The 19349-nt window shown below is 39.9% G+C and overlaps 2 protein-coding genes across 4 annotated transcripts; both read right to left on the bottom strand.

Annotated features, from left to right (window-relative positions):
- Positions 1-1964: 1964 nt before the first annotated feature.
- On the bottom strand, positions 1965-7881 carry LOC115662407 (uncharacterized). 3 transcript variants are annotated; one of them, XM_030584554.2, is made up of 8 exons: positions 7549-7881; positions 7267-7423; positions 7003-7164; positions 6725-6881; positions 5607-5651; positions 4471-4636; positions 2648-3024; positions 1965-2563 (listed from the first exon to the last, which is right to left on the bottom strand). In XM_030584554.2, exons 1-8 carry the CDS (start codon positions 7732-7734, stop codon positions 2242-2244), a joined length of 1572 nt encoding a protein of 523 aa, XP_030440414.1. In that variant the 5' UTR covers positions 7735-7881; the 3' UTR covers positions 1965-2241. The 3 variants fall into 3 exon arrangements, with proteins under 3 accessions (XP_030440414.1, XP_030440415.1, XP_030440412.1); XM_030584555.2 differs by having other exon boundaries at positions 7273-7423; positions 7549-7879; XM_030584552.2 differs by having other exon boundaries at positions 7003-7423; positions 7549-7880.
- A 1605-nt stretch (positions 7882-9486) lies between these two features.
- LOC115662405 (protein BONZAI 1-like) lies at positions 9487-17044 on the bottom strand. Its single transcript, XM_030584548.2, has 15 exons — positions 16255-17044; positions 15948-15995; positions 15294-15442; positions 15143-15191; positions 14261-14317; positions 13840-14028; positions 13607-13741; positions 13328-13389; positions 13035-13234; positions 12059-12135; positions 11687-11824; positions 11427-11591; positions 10286-10399; positions 10112-10208; positions 9487-10036 (listed from the first exon to the last, which is right to left on the bottom strand). The coding sequence occupies exons 1-15, from the start codon at positions 16408-16410 to the stop codon at positions 9942-9944; spliced, it is 1731 nt and encodes a 576-aa protein (XP_030440408.1). The 5' UTR covers positions 16411-17044; the 3' UTR covers positions 9487-9941.
- Positions 17045-19349: the final 2305 nt, after the last annotated feature.

Here is a 19349-nt window from a genome sequence, read left to right as displayed (position 1 = left end):
TAAACCCTAAGCCCTAAACCCTCCTAAACCCTAAGCCCTAAACCCTCCTAAGCCCTAAGCCCTAAGCCCTAAGCCCTAAGCCCTAAAGCCTTAAGCCCTAAGCCCTAAACCCTTAAACCCAAAACCCCAACCCCCAAACCCCAAACCCTAACCCCTAAACCCCAAACACTAAACCCTAAACCCTAAAACCCCAAAATCCCAAGCTCCAAGCCCCAAGCCTCAAGCCTCAAGCCCCTAAACCCCAAGCCCCTAAACCCTAAAACCCCAAACCCAAACTTCAAACCCCAAACTCTAAATCCCAAACAAGGTCGCCGCCCTCAAATTAGCTAGATATGGATATTTCACAATGAATAACTATAGGATGACACGTTGCCTTTTCTGCTGGACACTCTTTTACTTTATTTCAAAGTCTCCTGGATTTTTAGGGGATGCTAGAGATAATTAGGGATTGCTCGGAAATAATTTCATATGTTAGAGATGTTTTGATAATTATGTTGATGCAATGTATGTATCAAATTGCACGTATGTTTCCCGTTGATTGTACATATGTTAATTTATTTTTGTTACCTGAGATAGTCATCTCCTAAAGCCCATGAATAGGATGATTTACTTTTCTTCAACATATATCGAAATATACATAAATTCCATACTTTCTCTTCCATATTGTTATTCTTAACTGATAAAATTTCCATTATCAGGAAAATAAAAGTTGTAAGGGGAAAAAACCCCAGCAATTAACCGCTCCTTTTGGCCAAAAAGGACAAGTTGGCGGGCATAGGATGACCAATGATGACCCAACGTCACATCAACATTTGGCCAAAAAGACTACATTGATTTTGAAAAATTTATCCAAAAAGTCATAAATCTATTGCATTTTGGCCAATTCAGTCCTAAACCTCTTGATAATTTGCCAATCGAATTGGCTAGAAATTGCCGACGTGGACTCCAATCATCCTACACGGCACCGCCATCACTAATGTGAACAACTTTTTTTGTAATTTTTAAAAAAAATTGAATTTTTTATTTTCATTTTCAAATTTTTTTTCTGTTTTCCATTTTTTTTTTTTGGTGTTGGCGACCCTCGCCGGTCAAAAAGGCCTTGCCCAAACTACATGAGGGCCACCTCGGCCGCTACTGGCGGTGCTGCGATGGCCCTGGGAGGCCATCACAGCTCTATTGAGGGAAGGGGTTTGATTTCTTCTTTGTGAAACATTACGATATTTGACCGGCTTGGGAATTTTATTTTTTTTTTGGTGTTTTGCTTTTGGAGATATCATTGGGGATGACGATATGTTTCTGATATGGGTGTTGTCTATTAGAGTTTCAAGGATCATTCAGTGTTAAGAATTCATTAAGAGCTTGGGGTAAGATTGGGGGTTATTCAAGGTTCATTTATAATTTTTTAGAGGCTATTCCAGGTTTCGGGGTCATTTCAACATCACGGATTAGGGGTGGGCTAGTTGGATTTTAGGGTTTGCCGTTATAGTATTGGTTTTTGCAATTTAGATGTCTTTCGAGGCTTTGTTGAGTGTTGAATAGTTGTTTTATTTTATGTTCCTGGATTATTTTGCATTTAGGGGTTATATGAGGTGAATTTCTATTTCGGAGTAGTTTTGGTGTAGAGTATTTATTAATGGTTCGGGTAATAATGGTAGTTATTTACACCTCCTTTTCAGTTAATTTAGGAGCTATTTCTTGTTAGGGGTTATTTCAAATTAGGGGTTCTTCATTGGTTTTTCACGGTTTAGATGTTTTTATGGACTGTCATTTAAAATGTTTGGGCTATCTAATAGCGCTTCTTGTCGTCGAGATCACATATACTATTTAAGAATGTTTGGGTTATCTAATAGCATTTTCAATGTATCTTTTTATGGAAGTTATATTTAGGACTGGGGATGAAAAAAAGTTATGACTTCCCGCAAAAGAGTGACAGTGGTTACTCGTGCTTATTTTCTAGCAACAAATTTCTGTAATGATCTTATCTTTCATCCAAAATCTCATTATCAAGTGTGAAGGGTCCAACCCCCACGATTACATGACAATGTTAATTGATTGACGAGGTTGTTGCCAAATTACACTTTCACAACATTTATGGGCTACAAAGAACTGCAAAATATATGGATACCACTTCTGTCACTCAACTTTCGTCAGTCATACCACGAGGCAAGGTAATGCACCAAGCATGAACCAAGATTCTCCACGACGTCCGCATGACATATGGATGGAAGTTTCATTCTGAACTCATGAGGTGATCTTATGGATACCAATATTCAAGTCCGAAGAGATGGATATAAGAAGAGGAAGATAGTGGTGCCAGACAGCGGTAAAGACGCGTTTTTGGTGAGCTTTAATAGACTGCGAAGGCCTGCATCCATTGTACCTGATATCAAAGACATGTATGATGGGATCAGCCGAGCCAGATGTTATGAGAAAGCCATCAGGAGACCAAGCTTGATTAATTAAAGCAGATTGTGTTTCGCTGCTCTCTTGCTTCCATCCAAATGCATGCAGCTCAGTCTGCCTCAATCTCACGTCAAACAGCCGCAGCTGCGTCCCAGGAGCCCTGTGGACAAGTAATGAGATGTGAAACTCTTTCAGCTAGTACCAGACAATCCATGTGGACTAATAGAGGCATAATATTTCCTACCCGGTTTGAACCATAAACAAATTGAAGTCACATGGGTTTGGCAGGACGCTCATGCACTTGCTTTCAATTTGATGCCTAAATTGCAGCCTCCCAGTTTGCACATCAAACCCAATAATTTTCTTGTCAGCCCCAGCCGACAGTACAACCTGCTTTTGCTGCATTCCAGCAACCCCCATTACAGCAGAGGAATGCAGATTCCTATGTAATGCCTTTGGTTTCCACTTGTTATCGTCATCATCGCCATCCTCATTCCAGAGTATGACAGCATGATCGCAGCCACCAGTGACAAAGCAATTATCTACCCAAGGCATAAAGCGAATGCTATTGATAACTCCCTTCTGGTGTGGCTTAGCTTCCATGAAAGATACGCGAGCTCTCTGAACACATGCATAGTCAAATTAGTGACATCAACTATTGATCTGACTTTGGTAATATATATATATATATATACAAGTAGTTAGGGTGCTATAGGTAGGCTCAAATCATTCTCAGTTTTAGTTCAAATAATTTTATGAAGCCGACATTTAATTTCATGGCAATCCATACCCTTTGGCTAAGACAACACAAATCAACAAACAAATAACCAAATCAGGTTGTTTACTTGGTTTTGCTCACTCATTGCACATTGCGGCTTGTTGGATTCAAGTGGCACAAGTGCTTACACAACAAAAATTTTCACCTTTTAATAGGGATAGGTCTTTTGAACTATCTGCAGATTCTTGGGTAATGAGTGTCATCTTGAGACGAAAGGAGCAGAAGAAATGAAACTGATTATTTTCCTACTTCCAGTGGCTGTGTGTGCATAAGTGTGCACGCAATCACGCGCGTGTGTGAGAGAGAGAGAGAGAGAGAGAGAGAGAGAGAGAGAGTATGTTTGGACATCATTCAACCAGTAAACCAGTGATTCAGTCATCCTAGATACCAGTTTTGGCCTCTCACAAAGAGGAAATTGAACCCCTTCCCAAGAAAGCTGTGATATTTGATCTGCCTTTAGGCCAAAACTGTGAGCCTGATAGAATTGCTCAAATTCTTGAGTTTTCCCTTTTTGTCAAGTAACACGAGAGTCTGATAGAATTAGAAACCTCGGCATTGATCCCCAGACTCTTCTCTTAAGAACAGATATGCAATCCCCTCCTCCTATGAGTATATTGTCTTCAATGGTTTCACTTAATAGTTCCTATGTTACAATAGTAGCAGTACCTTCTATAGCCCATCCAGTTGTAACAAATAGCCCCGCTATATGTATAAGTGTAAGTATTACTCCTAGTTAGATTTATCCATCCTGTATCTGATAGCATTAGAAAGGGACGAGGCTCCTCAGGTAAATTTACAGCAGGCTAATTAACATGCCATGTGCTGAAGAGCGAGACCATGAATAAGTAAAGTTGGTCACCATCCTCAGGCACTTGAAACCCCCCCCCCCCCCCCCCCCCCTTCTCTCTCTCTCTCTCTCTCTCTCTCTCTCTCTCTCGCGTGCATCCATCCACACATCTATCTATCCTTCTATTTCCATATTCCGTATGCATATTACATTCCACAGATACATATATACGTGCAAACAGATAGCTACAACACATATATATGTATATATACATGCATAAGCAAACCTCAAATATGCTTCAAGCTTGGGCACAGATTTAATTTCTCTTAAAAACAAAAAAAAAACTGGTTCACCAGACCACAAACTTATATGATTTCGGCCCCTTCCAGGTGTACATGTCAGTATCCATTACAGGTACGGAATAGAATAAAGGAAAAGAGGATTGTGAAATTCTTTTATCTGACAAGATAGCTCTGTGTGAAAATTAGACCCAGTCACTTACCTCTTTTGTTCTATTGAGATTTAGGATTGAGATTTGAGAGTCCCCACCATCAGCAGTGTATGCACAAAATAGTCTGTTTCCCTGAGGATGCCAAGCTACATCTTCAGGCCATCTCCTCTCCCGTAGTGAAGCACAATCAGAAGTACTGAGCAGAGAGGCAGAATGTCTACAGTTCAAAAAAGTGAAAAGACAACTTATTAGAAGAGCAGATTATATGCAAACACAAGCCCAGGCTTGTTGTAAGCCCACATTCCATCAAATACATTATCTATATTTAGATTTTTAGCACATTTTACCCAGCACTTCCTCTTATGTAAAGAATCATATGTTAACAGTAGTTACAGTACTTCTTGGTGCTTGGCAAGCATTGGCAGCTCTGCTGGAACGCATTCTATTTTCCTACATTCTCCAAATGTTTGAGCTTAATCAAACGAAACTTGGAATATTTTGGGATGGCAACCATAGCAAGCTCAAATAGATAGAAGAAGGCTGGAATCTCCCTATACTGTAAGTATGAAAAATGTAGTAGGAGGGCAAAAGGAAATACAGGAGTGCATAACAAGTAAGTCAGTGAGAAGAGGTTCTGATCAGAAATTTATCTGAACCGATGGATCTATCTCCATACAGATGGGTAGATAAGCCATCCCATCTCCAGGAGGGATTTCAATAATCTTCCAGAAAGTGGTCAACAGATGGTATAGAGTCAAATTGAACTTTAAAAGATCGGCTATGCCATTATAGTAGGGTTGTCCAGGTGTTCAACTCATGACATGACAAAGCTGTCTCGGGTCATGGAAATCATTGCACATGATAGTTGACAGCATTTTGGGGTTCTGTAGAGAGAGAAACCTTAAAGCTTTTGAAGTGTGAATCAATCAGAGACAAACAGCATCTTGCTTGATCTACAGGATAAGCTACTTTCATCTAGATTGGGGAAAGGAGTAAGTGCTCTACTTGAACCTTGTCAAATGACTTTCAGTTGTCAAATTCCCAAGAAATCTAGAAACAATTGATATCTAAGTGATTATCAAAATATTTCTTCACACCACGTTTACCAGATCATACAATCAAAATCGTCATCGTATAAAATGACAGTCTCATCCTAGGAAGGAGGAGACAAGGATTCTATAGTTTACCCGTTAGCCTGAATTTGCCACAAGTTGACAACTCCATCCAAAGCACTGTACATAACAAACGAAACCTGATTAAAAACATTCCAAACAAACAAATTTGACATATAGACGCATTCATAGATTACAATATGAGAAAAGAAAAATGTTAAAATGCTAAGGAACAGACAATAAGTTGGCCAGAGCTGTCTCCACCGCTGCATCGAATATAACCCATCCCCGTCGGAGACACAATCCTCGAATTCATTAGTATAATACAATCAGCAAAGGCCGATCAACATAAAGACCGATGAGCCAACTTGATTTATCGGTATTACAACCACAAATAAGAGCTTTCGTATATTTACTAGTTCACTCCTAAAAAGCAAGCTTCCTTTGACGGTGAGAAAGGGGTGGGAGAAATTATTAGTTTATAACTGTCATCTTCAAACATTAAATTAATGCATGCAAAGAGTTTGGCATTGCTGTTTCAAAACTCAAACAACCCATCTCCATCTGTAAGATAGCTAATACATCAAACTATATTTTAGCTCTGACACCGAAAGTATTAAAACTCTGAAAGACGCTAATTACAAAGGTCTCGCGAAATGCATAATTGTCCCAAAATGAGTTTCTGTTTCTATCAATAAGAGCCACTAATCTTAATTCTTCCTGAATCCTTGCTGAAGCCCTCTTCTGCATTAAGATGAAACGTATTAATTGATCCAAGGTCCCCATAGTAAGATATTACATCAACAGGGGTTTCTAAGTTTAACTTAGAAATATGTGATTCATCCTAGCGTAACAAGAGGTGGCTTGAAACGACAGTTTTGCACGTTTTCTCCCTCCATCCTCCTCGGTTATGTCTTTTTTGTCGGATTGTTTTAACTGTTGTCATTTTACTAGCTCATGAGGTCTACTTTATTAAATCGGCTTCCAAACTTCGAATTCATTGCGTCCTCTGTGATGCTGCTCTGAGAAACTTAGTTACATGAGTGCCATGAACGCTTCATGAACACAGAATAAAATCGAGACTAAAGCATGCCCCTACAAAGAACGTTTTTTAGCAGAAAAGGGAGGTGGGCGAGGGCAGCTGAACAACTAAGCACACAGCCCTTATCCACGAAAAGGACAACGTAAAAAACCTGGTTGCAAAAAGCAGCTCCTGCGCTGGAGACAAGGCTAGACTCCTTAGCTTTCTCTTGTGTTGACTGGGAACCTGACTGCTTGTTTGGCACCGAATGGTGAATGGAGAGGATGCGCTGCGTATCAACGGGATCAGTTCTCTGTGTTCTTTATGTTCTGAAAAAGAAAAAAATAAGGAGAAAGAAAAAGGAAAAAGGCAGGCCTTTTAGTCTGAATGCAGTGGAAACGATATGACGAGCTGAAAAGGAAGCCTATACGGTAAGCATGTGAGCGTTACCAAAATTTCTTTTGGTGCCCCTATCTTGAATGGCCTCGGAATCACGGAGAGAAGGACGTCCGCGAGGTTTCTCCTCCTTAACAGTCCTGGCACTTGGGGATTGATGGAGGATCGAAGAAGTAGGAGGGGCACTGTAGCCAGCCGATGGCTTTGATCCAGAGCCTGAAAAGTAGGGGTGGTGGGGAGGCTGAGAGTCCTGGGGAATGGGGGCAGAAATGAATAGTTTTGGTTTTGGGGGCAGCGAATGCAAGAAAGGGTCCTCACTCGTACCGACGGGACTGGTCGATCGGCGCTCCGTCTTAACGTTTGCAGTCCCATTAGTAGTAGGAAGTCCGGCTTCAGAGGACGCCGCCGAGTGTTTGCTTCGCAGCAGAGCCAATTTACCTTTGGAACCATTGAGCCTCTTCTCTGCCAGTTGGAGCTGCGGAGAAGAACCAAGCACAACGAGACGGGAGTTGGACGGACCCAAAAGGGTTTCATGTTGCATCAATAAGCGATCCATCCTGTCACAGGCAAATGCAAAAAGAGAGAGAGAGAGAGAGAGACCTGGGAGGTGTAATAAGCGACGCGATGACGGAGGTGATCGACTTCCTTGTAGCGATGCTCAATCAGAGCCACTAATATGGACTCTTCCTCGTCCTCCTCCTCCTCCTCGTCGGCGTCGCCGTCGTCGTCCCTCTTCTCAGTTGGTTTGAGCTTCTTCCTCGAAGACGAAGATGGCGGCGAATGCATTTCCTCCTTCCTGGGCCCAAAAAGGAGAGGGAGAGAGAGACAGAGAGACAGAGAATCGGGAATATCAGAAGGCGATCCCGCCAGCGCAAAAAGCAAGACGGGGGTGGGGCGGCTCTCTCCTCCTCCTGAGCTGACAACGTGCTTGGGTTTGGGTCTTACACATCGGCATTTTCATATAGAAGTGAAAAGGGAAAATGTCAAAATGAGATGAATGCTGTCTGAATTTTGACTGAATTTTTATTTCGTTCGATAGAGGCTCTGAACTTTAATACAATATACAATATTATTTTTAAATTTTCAAATGATTAAAGATATTTCTTGAAATTTTTGTACATGTTCAATTTAATTCATAAATTACATGAAAATGTTCAATGTTATCCCTGAACTTGAATTAATAAAATGACGATATTCAGCATTTTCATATAATTCAGGGGCTAAATGGAACATGTATCAAAAGTTCAAGAATTACATTGAACAAATTAAAAGTTCATGAACCACATTATACATTAAGTTAAAGTTCGGGGATCGCATTGAACAAATTAAAAGTTTAGAGAATATATTGCACATAGGATCAAAGTTCATGGACCATTTATATTATTATCCAAAGAGGGATTTTTGCAATTAGTATTCGTCATTTAAAAGTGTCTTTCTTTCATATACTTAATATCTTATATTGTTTGTATATTCCTATATATTTAAGTCAAAATACTCAATCGTCTCTCCCTTTCTGCTTCCCAAAATTATCCTTCCTCTCTTCGCTCCTACCCAATCATTTATTCTATAATCCCCCACTTTCTTTTCTATTCTCACTTTAAATTTCCAAAACTACCCTTATGTTTTTTTTTATCTTATACCCACCTATTATACTAAGTAACCTATTCATTGTCTTTCTATGCATAATTACTTGGATTTGCGCATGGGCTTTACGTATTTTAGCCATAGGATATATAAATAGGACGGTTTTGTACAATAAATTGGGTTTGGCCCTTAGTGAGGTACAATTAATAAGTTATCAGTAATTGTTATTATAAAATCACTCCTAATTAATGAGGCATATTGGCGATGATTAGCATTGGCCAGTGGGCCGTGCCGGGCCTGAGCCCATTTGACGAGGGGGCCATGCTTCAGCCTAGGTCCCCGTTCAGCCACATCTTTCATTTGTTTCGTGAAAAATATAAAAAATATTTTTCTTAAATAAAATGAATAAAAAATATTTTCATTTTTCACGAAAATACTCTAATATAAATTGCTGCCAAAGTGAAAACACTTTTCATAAACTAATTATATCTAGCGGTCATTTATAGAAAAATATTTTCTAACTCATGAAGGCTAAAGGAAAATTGACCTCCATAATCCAACTCCTCCTTTCGTTTTCAACTTTTTTTTGCATTACTATAGTTTTAGCCTGTTTGATTTCCAATCGTGTGTTCCAGTTACACCGTTACCACCTTCAATTAACAAGTTTATTCATGGCAACACAGGTAAGACTACTCGTTTTAGCTTTGTTCCCTTTTTCTTCCATCTCTTCATACCCAACATTTCAATTTCTCTCTTCCTGCTTTGATTTCTCCTATCCCTTCTATTTGCGCGGTTGGGAGTAAAAATTCATGGATCCTGTTGAGACGAGCCTTTGTTACATTCATATACCACACGAGTGAAAGCTCTATTATCACGCAATACTTCAAATAACATTCTAAATCGGTCTTTGTAACAATGCATGCACTTTGCTTTTATATAGAAACAACACATGCGTTTTGATTTTTTAGATTTCGCAGAAAATAATTAATCAGACAAGTTCATTACATAAAGACCCATCAAAATAAGATCACCTATAATGCTTGAGCATAATAGTGACCTTCCCTTCACCTTCCATCTCTCTCGTCCCTTGTGTCACTGTCAGTTCTTCACCTTCACATGAATTAGCAAAATACACTTAGTGATCATAGAGGAGGGCACAGATACAAGTTCCGACCTGTCATGTGCTAAACATAGGTGTGCAGCTCCCACAGCAGGTGAAGGAAGCAAGTGATGAGAATGCGACTGTGATGCGCTAGATAAAAGAATGAGCCTCCTGATAACACGAACAGAAATCTAGAGAATGTCACGTCGTGGCAGCAACTACCCCTTACTCTTCCAAAAGGAAACCTCACATGGCCCAAAACCAATCACTCAAATCCAACTTCTTTTTATGTACAATCCTCGAAAACTTAATAGCTCGGTTTCATTTCTCTACTCCGCATGTACGTTAAAAATTGTGTGGGTAGTTCTGCTAGGAGTTCTTGAACCACAGATATCTCTCCACCTGCATGGGTCGAGAGAAAATGAATAACTAACCAAATAACTTGTATTTAGGTTCATACTCGAACCAATCACTCACTTTGTACATCTCGAAAGGGAACAAATTGGACGATGTCACGGGTAGCAACACGTCCATTGGAACTCTCTAGCCTTTCTCCTTTATCCGCATCTAAAACCTGCCACCAGAATAGGTCTTAGACGAACTCTAGTAAAGGAACAACATAAGCAGAAAAGGTCCACCTAATATAATTACCTCCATTTCCTTAAAATCAGCTCCACCAACCCCAACAATGAGGATTGACAATGGCAAGTCAGATGCTTTCACCAAGGCATCTTTGGTTTCTTGAAGATCCGTCACGACACCATCCTAATAAGTAGGCCAAAGTAAATGCAACATCAAGGTGTTTCCATGAACTGCAAATAACAGTGACTCATAAAAGAAATTTCGCTCTACCCTACAAGAATGGAACCTAGGAGACTACAGAAGAGAAAAAACCAAATTCTCAGAGAGAGAGGTTGTTACCATGAAAAATGAGGGGCATATCATTTAGTAACTCAAGTTCATAATGCACCAAGTCAAATGACCAATAGTGAAAATTACCCCAAGTTTTGAAGTCTAAATGGTCGAATGCTTGCCTAACAGCAAAGTAGCCCTTAAAATTACTCCTCTGGTGCTATCCACTATTCCCCGTAGTGATACCCTTACTGCAATAACCAATACTTTCCTGCTATCCCACAGCCGGAGCACGAATCTCTTCCACTGAAGAGGACAAGCCCCCAGAGGCAGTCATATCAAGCCCCATCCATTTATTGCCCAACGTCATGTCTCTTTAAATTTCATTCTTTTTTTCTATTCTAAGAATTTACAATATTTTAATAACATCATTTCTTCGAATTGGCTAACTGAACAGCCAAAACTGGGAATCACCTCACAAGTGGTTCAGTTCCTGGCCAATTTTAAAACATTCTTGGCAGTTGTTGTCACATTACCGATGGACATGCTGCAACATTGATAGTCACTAGTACTTAAGAGCTGAGTACAGGCAGGAGTGCTGGTGATAATGAAGAGGCAGTGGCAGCGATTATAAAACTTATGCCTGTAGAACACTTGGTAATAGTCCTAAGACACTTTGTAATGTTTGTAAGTCATACCAGCTCAGAATACACTGCATTTGATACAATCATACTTTTTTAGTGCCACCAAAATGAAGAGTCAAGGACTAAAACATGTACCATGATCCTTTTAACCCTTTAAAGCACCAAAAGGCAAGGAAAATGTGGAAGAGGAGAAAGATCAACATCAAAAAGCATTAATGTTATAGTATATGCGACTTGTAGGCACAATCTATATAGACTATGAACATCAATCATAAAACACACAGTTTAGGGCATACCGTGATTATTAACAGCACGAAGTATCTATGCCGACCATTTGCAAGAGATTGGCCAGCAATTTGTGCCGCATTGCTGATGACAGGACCAAAAAGAGTTGGACCTGCAAGAGAAACATTTAGGAGTGCGCTTGTATAGGCCATCATGATCCCTTGAATTCCTTCAACCTGTAATACACCATAACTACAACCTCAACTGGAAATATGCATATTATAAGATACAGAAATAAAGATGAATAAATAGTATCTGGGAAACATTTTACCTCGCAGTATGTACTGCTTCCGTTCAAGTTAAAACAATGAGAGACTGGACCATCAATTGGCCGGGCTCCAAAACCCCAAGCAGGAAATCGCTTGTCTGAATCGTAAAACTGCAATACTTCTCCAACCTCTAAGATTGCCTGTCAGTGTCAACCAAACGTGTGTCAATTTACAGTCCCTGTAATGCGCATGCCATTAATCTCCTTCAGTGTGCAAATTAGTACCTCAAGTTCCAAGAAACAGAATATTTATGTAACGTCCTGTGTTCTCTCTCATGAAGGTTCAAACAGAACTTTTGGTGCCGTGGGGAATATTATTAACGTAATTATGATGAATATATTCAGAAGACGAAATTGAAGAGAAGCATCTCTTACTCTCTGATATGCATTTGGACGTCCTGAGGGATCAATATAATGCAGGGAATCAGGGAGGCGAGGATTTCCATTTGAAGCTGATGGAAAAGGAACCAGAGTAACAATTGAAGTAAGTACCGGTGCCTGTCTAATTTAAAGTTCAGTCTCGGTACATATATGGCATAGAGCAATTGCAAAAGGATTTTCACTTTGAACTAATAAAAACCACCAAATCCATGAGCCAAAATAAGTTCAGACATAATGCTAATGTATGTCCACGTATAGTAGGATTTTCAGTTTGAACTAACAAGTTTGGCATAGAGCAATTGCAAAAGGATTTTCACTTTGAACTAATAAAAACCACCAAATCCATGAGCCAAATAAGTTTGGACATAACGCTAATGTATGTTCATGTATAGTAGGTTGCTTGTAGATGCATGACAATCATGTCGGCAAGTTAACTAATTCCACATGCCAACATCTTGAGGAAACTCTGAAAAGATAGTCCCCGGATTTACCTAAAAAATCCAAGAAACATGAAAATCTCTTCTTGGCTAAAAGCAAAAATGAGTCAACAGATTCAAGAAATTATTGAAGATTTAACAGTTTCGGCATAATTTAAGTATATACTTGGCTATTTTAGCAGAGAAAGATAAAGCACATCGGAACTATGCGTGCTTTTAATAAAAACCATAAACTGCAGTTTACTTCAGCCAACCGATAATTATGACCTTCAGAGAAAATGCAAGCATAAAAATCAAGGGGCATGGCAGCAGGTGAAAGACCAAAACTACATGATTGCTAGATCCAAGTAGAACAGCTAATATGCACAGGATGCCTGACCAAACCACACAACTGCATATTCTATTTCAAGCACACAAGCTGAAGTTACAAGTGAAGACGAATATACCTCCCCTCTATACCTACCACAACATTTACTAATCTAAAGCGAAAATTCCCCAATACAGGAACATATGGTGGAAGTGCAGACCATTACCTGTGAAATCAACAGCCAACATGAAATTAATTTCAAATCCCCCAGCCAAGTAATCTAGAAAAGTATGTTGGGTACTCTCAGAAAACGTATCCACAAATAGCTGGCTCTTCAGGACCTTATTTCCGGTTGGTAAAACTAAATTTTCTCCCTTCACACTAGAATGAAGCTTTTCCAAGTCCAATAGTGACTTCTCCAGTCTCCTAATACAGTGACATACAACAAGCATTGTCAACATAGTCATATACAACAATGAGGAGATACAAGAATCAAATGTCAGCAAGTATTCCATTTACCCAATCAAATCGTGTTTTCCACTGCTATTAAAGTTGAAGCATTCTATTACCAAGGGACTGTCCTGCACAACAATTTAGTTATCAACATATGGATGCGGACACCTGGTATTCTTCAAAGGAAACATACATAGCTGAAACATGGATTCAGCATCTCATTCACTGCTAAAGAACAAAAGGAAATGGAAATTGCACCAGAAGCAAGCTGTCTTCTACTGCAGAGTGAGCAAATATTGACTAGGGAGTCAAAATCCTACTCTCTGATTAGAAAAATGCTTATACCTTGCTTCCAACTTGTTGGATATTTAAAAATACTGGCTTCCACGTAGGTTTGAGATCATTCCTGATGACCTCCGTCTTGCAGACTGGAATTGAAATTCCACTCTCCACAATTTTTGAAATGACCAGAAATGGATCCTACATTGTTGTAATCCAGAAGATGCAAAGAAAATTAGATTGTTGTTTCTCGGAGTATTGACAAGGGGGCATAAAACTGAAGCTTAGTTGCTACATACAGTCCTTGTGAAGAGATTCTTGTGCTCTAACTCTGAACACCTCAAAGTCATCTCAGTTGTAGTCTTAGAGCTAATGCATTCTTCAGCAAGCACAGCAAGCCTTCCACAATTTTGAGCACGACTTAATCCTGTATATTCTTCTCCATATGTCAGATCTAAGGTCAATGACCTGTTTGATTTGGTAATGATCTGAAAAACAAAATGATGGAGTCGAGTAAAGAGTTTCTATAAACAGCATTTGCAGAATCCAATCTCCTCTGAAAATAATTATTTTGGGCATTAACTGATGTTAGTATTTTTTTTTTCCAACTAGCAGATAAGAAAGCGAACACTGAATGCTCTCAGTGACATCATGTTTCAGGGAAGTGGTCAAAGAAAATCTAGTATAGAGAAGATCACAATTTCTTATTGCATGCCATACCTCAGAAAGAGCACAGGAGGCCTCACCAAGAAACTGCTGCTCCTCAAGCTTAAGCATCTGTGCGAGTCAAAAATGTTCTTGATATATAGTATTTGTATTCACTGGAAATAATTTCTCACTAAAGTATTCTTGCAAAACACTTCAGGTGCAGTAACATGAATATCTTATACATGAAGCTTAATAACTTGGGTGAGAAATCCATGATATGTTAGATACTCTCAAAGCATACACAGGAACAAACGGCTGCCTCATATACAGTCAGTCTTTAATATGTGAATGATCCATTTTACTCCATAGCTGCCTTCAAGAAATCTTCTGTTCACACCCCTTTATTTTTTGTCAACAACGTAACACATAACCATCGCTTGTCAAAGCATTTTACTCTCGTTAAAAAGTATCAGTACATAGATTAAATATAGATAAGATCAAGTAACATATAGGGTCTAATAATAAAATAGGTACATTTCGCTCCTAAACACATGATCTGAGCCAATATGTCAAGTACATAGAAAACTCAAGAAGATACACACGAGGCAGGAGGAAAAAAAACCAAGGGCACGTCGACCAAATACAAAATCATTTATAATATAAGAAGTCCAGTAGATCAATGATGCAATATACGTATGTTAAATAAAAGATCCTAAACATGAAGACTGGAAGTCAAATATCCTGTAAGTCCATAAGATACAAATAACATGTGGATTAGATATGGATCTTTATCTTGTTTTCTATTTCTTTGCAGAGAGGGCAGCAGACCAACTTGCAAACCCTCGGAGCCTCGTAAAGGAAATTTCTTTATTGTCGATTCATAAAAGATATGCACCATTTACCCATCCCAAAAAGAAAGTGCCCTTGGCAGTCCAAACATCCTTGAAAAATTACCTTTACTTCCATCTGGTGAAACTGAGTGTCCACATCATACAGATGAAACCTACAAAGGCATTGGTAAAGAATCTTAAAGTTGGAATATTGAATGATATTTAATTGATTAAACAGATGAGGATTCCATGAAGATGAAAAAGTAAATACTCACGACATTGTCTGCACAATTTCAAACTGGTAAGTGACATTAAGGGTATTGATCCACTTGGGATTCAATGAATTGAGCACGACCTCTGTCCGTCCCACCTCCTTAAGTGCTCCATCTCTTCCTCTTGTGTAGACAACCAACATAGGATCACTCTAAAGCGAGAAATAGAAAGAAAGGATAAAACTGATTAGACCATGCGACGCGTTTTTTATGAAAGTATCATACACAACACGAACATAAAATCCGACATAAGAAACTAAATCTAACAAACGAATTCTTGAAGTTGAGTGCCCAACAATCTCCTCTAAAAGCTAATTCTTGATCTTTTATAGAAGCTTAAATTACAGTAAACAGAAAGTTCAAGAAAGATTGCCAATTGATGCAGTTATTAGCTAGTAGGATGGACAAGTGTATTGACAGTGCGCTGAGGTAGACAACACTTGTTCCCAAATCGTATACTGCAAACACCGATTCCCTCACAGTTCCAGGGGAGCAATTCCTCCCGCCTGTGGGTTGTGTGCTGGAAAGAAAATAGATATTGCGGCACCAGAGACATGGGACGCATGCAGTTGAGGAAATGCACAACTCAAATGATGCAGTACGATCAACGGATCACAGCTGACATTCTGCAGAAGCTTGTGGGTTGAGAAAACAAACCTTAGAGAGGACGTCCCTATCTCGCAGGCCCGAGGCAGAGAAAGACAGCTGCAGAAACAGAGGTGTTGAAGTAAAGATGACAACGTAGAGTTAGAAAAAAAGGGGCCGCGTTTCGGATGGCGTGGAATATGGTACTGGGTTGTAAGAACTGGAGCCAAAATCAAGGTCGAAGGTGCAAGGTAGAATGCTTAAATTGGTGAAGAGGGACCCGGTAGACTCTTTTTGACTCGGAGGTTGGGATCTGATAGAGGCTGCCGCAGCATATGAAAAAGAAGAAGGAGAAATGGACAAAGAAAGCGGAGGAGACCTGGATCTGAGAGAAGAGGCCGTGGTAGCCGCGAGAACGGAGGAAGAGGTTAACGGCGTCGTTGGGGGCGTCGTTGCCGTTGCCGAGGCCAATAACAGCCGGAGTGCCGCCGATGGCCGCCCTGCCGCCGCGGTCGTCGGAGCAGCAATTCCCCATCCCCTCTCAGAACGCGGCAGACTGAGTAACAGTGTCTCCTCTCCTCCTTCACTTCAAAGAGAGAAGCACCACCAACGAAGCCGCCGCCACCCCAGAGAGAGAAAAGGGTATCAAACAAACAAACAAACAAACAAACAGGGAGCAGATGCGGGAGGCAGATGAATCGATCGCCAAGCTCTTTGCCTTTTCGCCAAAGAGCTGAAGGAGGAGAAATGGAGGAGAAGGAAGGGGCTGACTGGAGTCAGGGACGTTGGCCCCCACTTGGCTTTTGCCTGTCGTGCCTCGGCCTCAAAGCCGCGTTCCTTCCTTCCCTCCCTCACTTTTCTTTCCTTCTTCTTTTCTGTTTTTTCTTTGTTTTCGATCACGAATCACACGATCCCCTCAAATCAATTCCTCCATTCAATGGCCGAGCTGAGCTGAGCTGAGCTGTCTGTAAATTGTAAAATTCGTCATCCAAAAGGGGAAAGACAAGGCCGGATCGAAAATCGTTTTCGTTTGGCCTGCTTCGCTAGTCAACTGGAGACGTGCGAAATATGAAGGCGGCGTTGACTCTTCCTACCACACTTCCTTGATGTTCCTCGTCTTCGTTTCCTTTCTGCGAAAATGAACGGCGTGCGCCATAATGCAGATTCCTCCTGATGTCCCGTTTGAAAAAAAAATGACAACAATGTACGAAATACTGCTCCGTGTTGACGAGGTGCCGACTTTAGATCTCTTTCTTCGCGTGCGTGTGCTCACTACGAATGGAAAGTGATATCGTCCTTTGCCTAAGCCCGGCGGGAGTGCTTGTCAGTGCTTTTTGTTTGGATTTTCCGTAGGGTCTGATTAACATTCGTTGCTGTCTACTTGCTAAATATGTTTAAATGAATTTTCAAAATCTCGATATGTGTGACATTCGGAATTTTCCACATTTTATATTAATATTTAAAATGATTTTTCATAATCATTATCACTCGAAGTCCGATATGATAGGAGCTTGACGTGTACGTTGATGGTGTAGTGTGACGGTAAATTGTTAATTGTCGCCATATTAGTTGAAGAAAGGATTGATATGCTAGTAACCTTAAGGATTGGTGGAAAACTGTGTCTGATCAAGATCAAATGACGTTCTTACTCAAAACAGATTTTCATCATGTAATCTGTGTCATTTATCAGTTCTTTATTAGTAAACTAGAAAACCTTCTTGAACTCAAAATGAGAGAGTTTTTTCATAAAAGATGATGCTCTCTACGTTGAAAACACTTGAATAAGCATTTTCATGAAATGCTTAAATTGTTTTATGCCCTTGGAGCCGATCCGAATCTAAAGCAGGTATTTATATCCTCTATTCCAAAAGAAACTAGTCAAGTTGTAAAAAGATCCCTTCAGCATAAGCAACGAAAAAGAGCTTGATCAAGCTTAAATTGATGATTTACGCAAAGCGAGATGCATTTTCATTTTACTTTCAAAGAAATCTTGGCAGTGAGGTATGGCATCAGGAAGTTTGAATTTCATCTTCTTGGACATCATTTTCTAGTTGAACTAGATATGTCCTCTTTCTCCCAAATGCTGAAGTTCAAACTGAAGCAAATTCCTCATCCTCAACTCCTCAAATGGGCGGAATGGTTTTCAAAATATTTCTTTGAAACCAAGCATAAAGAAGAATGCACTTGCTAATTTCTTATCACGGCCAAAAGAATTTGTTGGACCAATTACATCCATAAATATGTATGTATCACGAAATCCATTTGGTGGATTCAAACCCATCAAGATAAAATCTTCTTGGCACAGCAGGCAATACCCGTCGGAAGTTTCTACATACATCCAAGACAATGCCCTTTTTGAAAATCTGCCGTCACTAATATGGAAATATCAACTGCTGATTTTTAGCAGGTACGGAGGATTAAGTCTTAGACCCGGTGGACTGTATCCAGATTATCCTTTCATCCATCCTATCTCTCTCAATCTTGAAGACGAGTTCCCAAAAGAATTCAAATAGTTTTATTAGTATCTGTTTAATCTTTATACTATAGCCATTGAATTTCCAATAACCAGAATTATTTTCATTATTGGTAGAATTCTCTCGGGAGAAAAGAAGTTTAAGCATTTGGATGATATGCTTAATTGGTTCAAACCATTGGGAGCTTAGAAATACATGTTTCAGGAGCAACCTAGAGCATGTCGACCCAATCCAGAATTGCATACAATAGTCCTGTTTCATAGGCTATGGTTTTTTATTCATCCAAATAGAGATGTGAGCAAAACTCTATATGATATAGGGGTAACTACATATAAGCCTCAGCCGATTCTAGAAAAATTCTTCAAAACCCTTCCATGCAAACTATCGGCACTTCCTCGGGAATATAGGGAGCTCCAGATACTTATATGCCAATACAACCAAGTGATACCACTAGAGGTATAGCCAATAAGTTCTACCAGTACACCTTAGGATAATCGAGCTGATCACAGGTATCAGACAGTGATTGACATTGCGTTGGGACAATATTATAGCATAGATATGCAAGCTGACAGGGATGCTGCTGCCTCATTCTCATCTCAAAAGGCCTCACCTTTATCCCAAGCCTCTCAGTCACAGGATCCATGAGAAGGACCATTATCGCAAGACCTGTATGATTACAGTGAGCTACAACTTGCACTCAGTCTAGGTTTTAACAAAAATAGTCCGTCACTATAATTAGAAAATTTTCTCCAGTCAGCTTTTCCATCATGTCCTGCTGATATCGCCACAAATTTTGCAGACGTGGGCCTAGAGATCTCAAAAGTGGAGAGAATCCTTAGAGAATACAGGAGACAAAAGGACAGAGGTAATTCAGATAGCTTTGATGACGATAATACCGAAGAACCGATTTATAACTATGACATCTGAAGACACACCAAGCGCAGTTGAAGAAAATGGCTCGTTGTTGGGAAGTACTGTAGCAATGTACTTGTTCATCACC

Source organism: Syzygium oleosum, unplaced genomic scaffold (assembly GCF_021117445.2).
Source record: "Syzygium oleosum isolate NSW1041296 unplaced genomic scaffold, Sole_v2.1 Sole_v2.31, whole genome shotgun sequence".
Taxonomy (NCBI): Eukaryota; Viridiplantae; Streptophyta; class Magnoliopsida; order Myrtales; family Myrtaceae; genus Syzygium; species Syzygium oleosum.
Note: the sequence above shows the minus strand (reverse complement) of the source record. Positions and strands in the feature narration are given on the sequence as shown.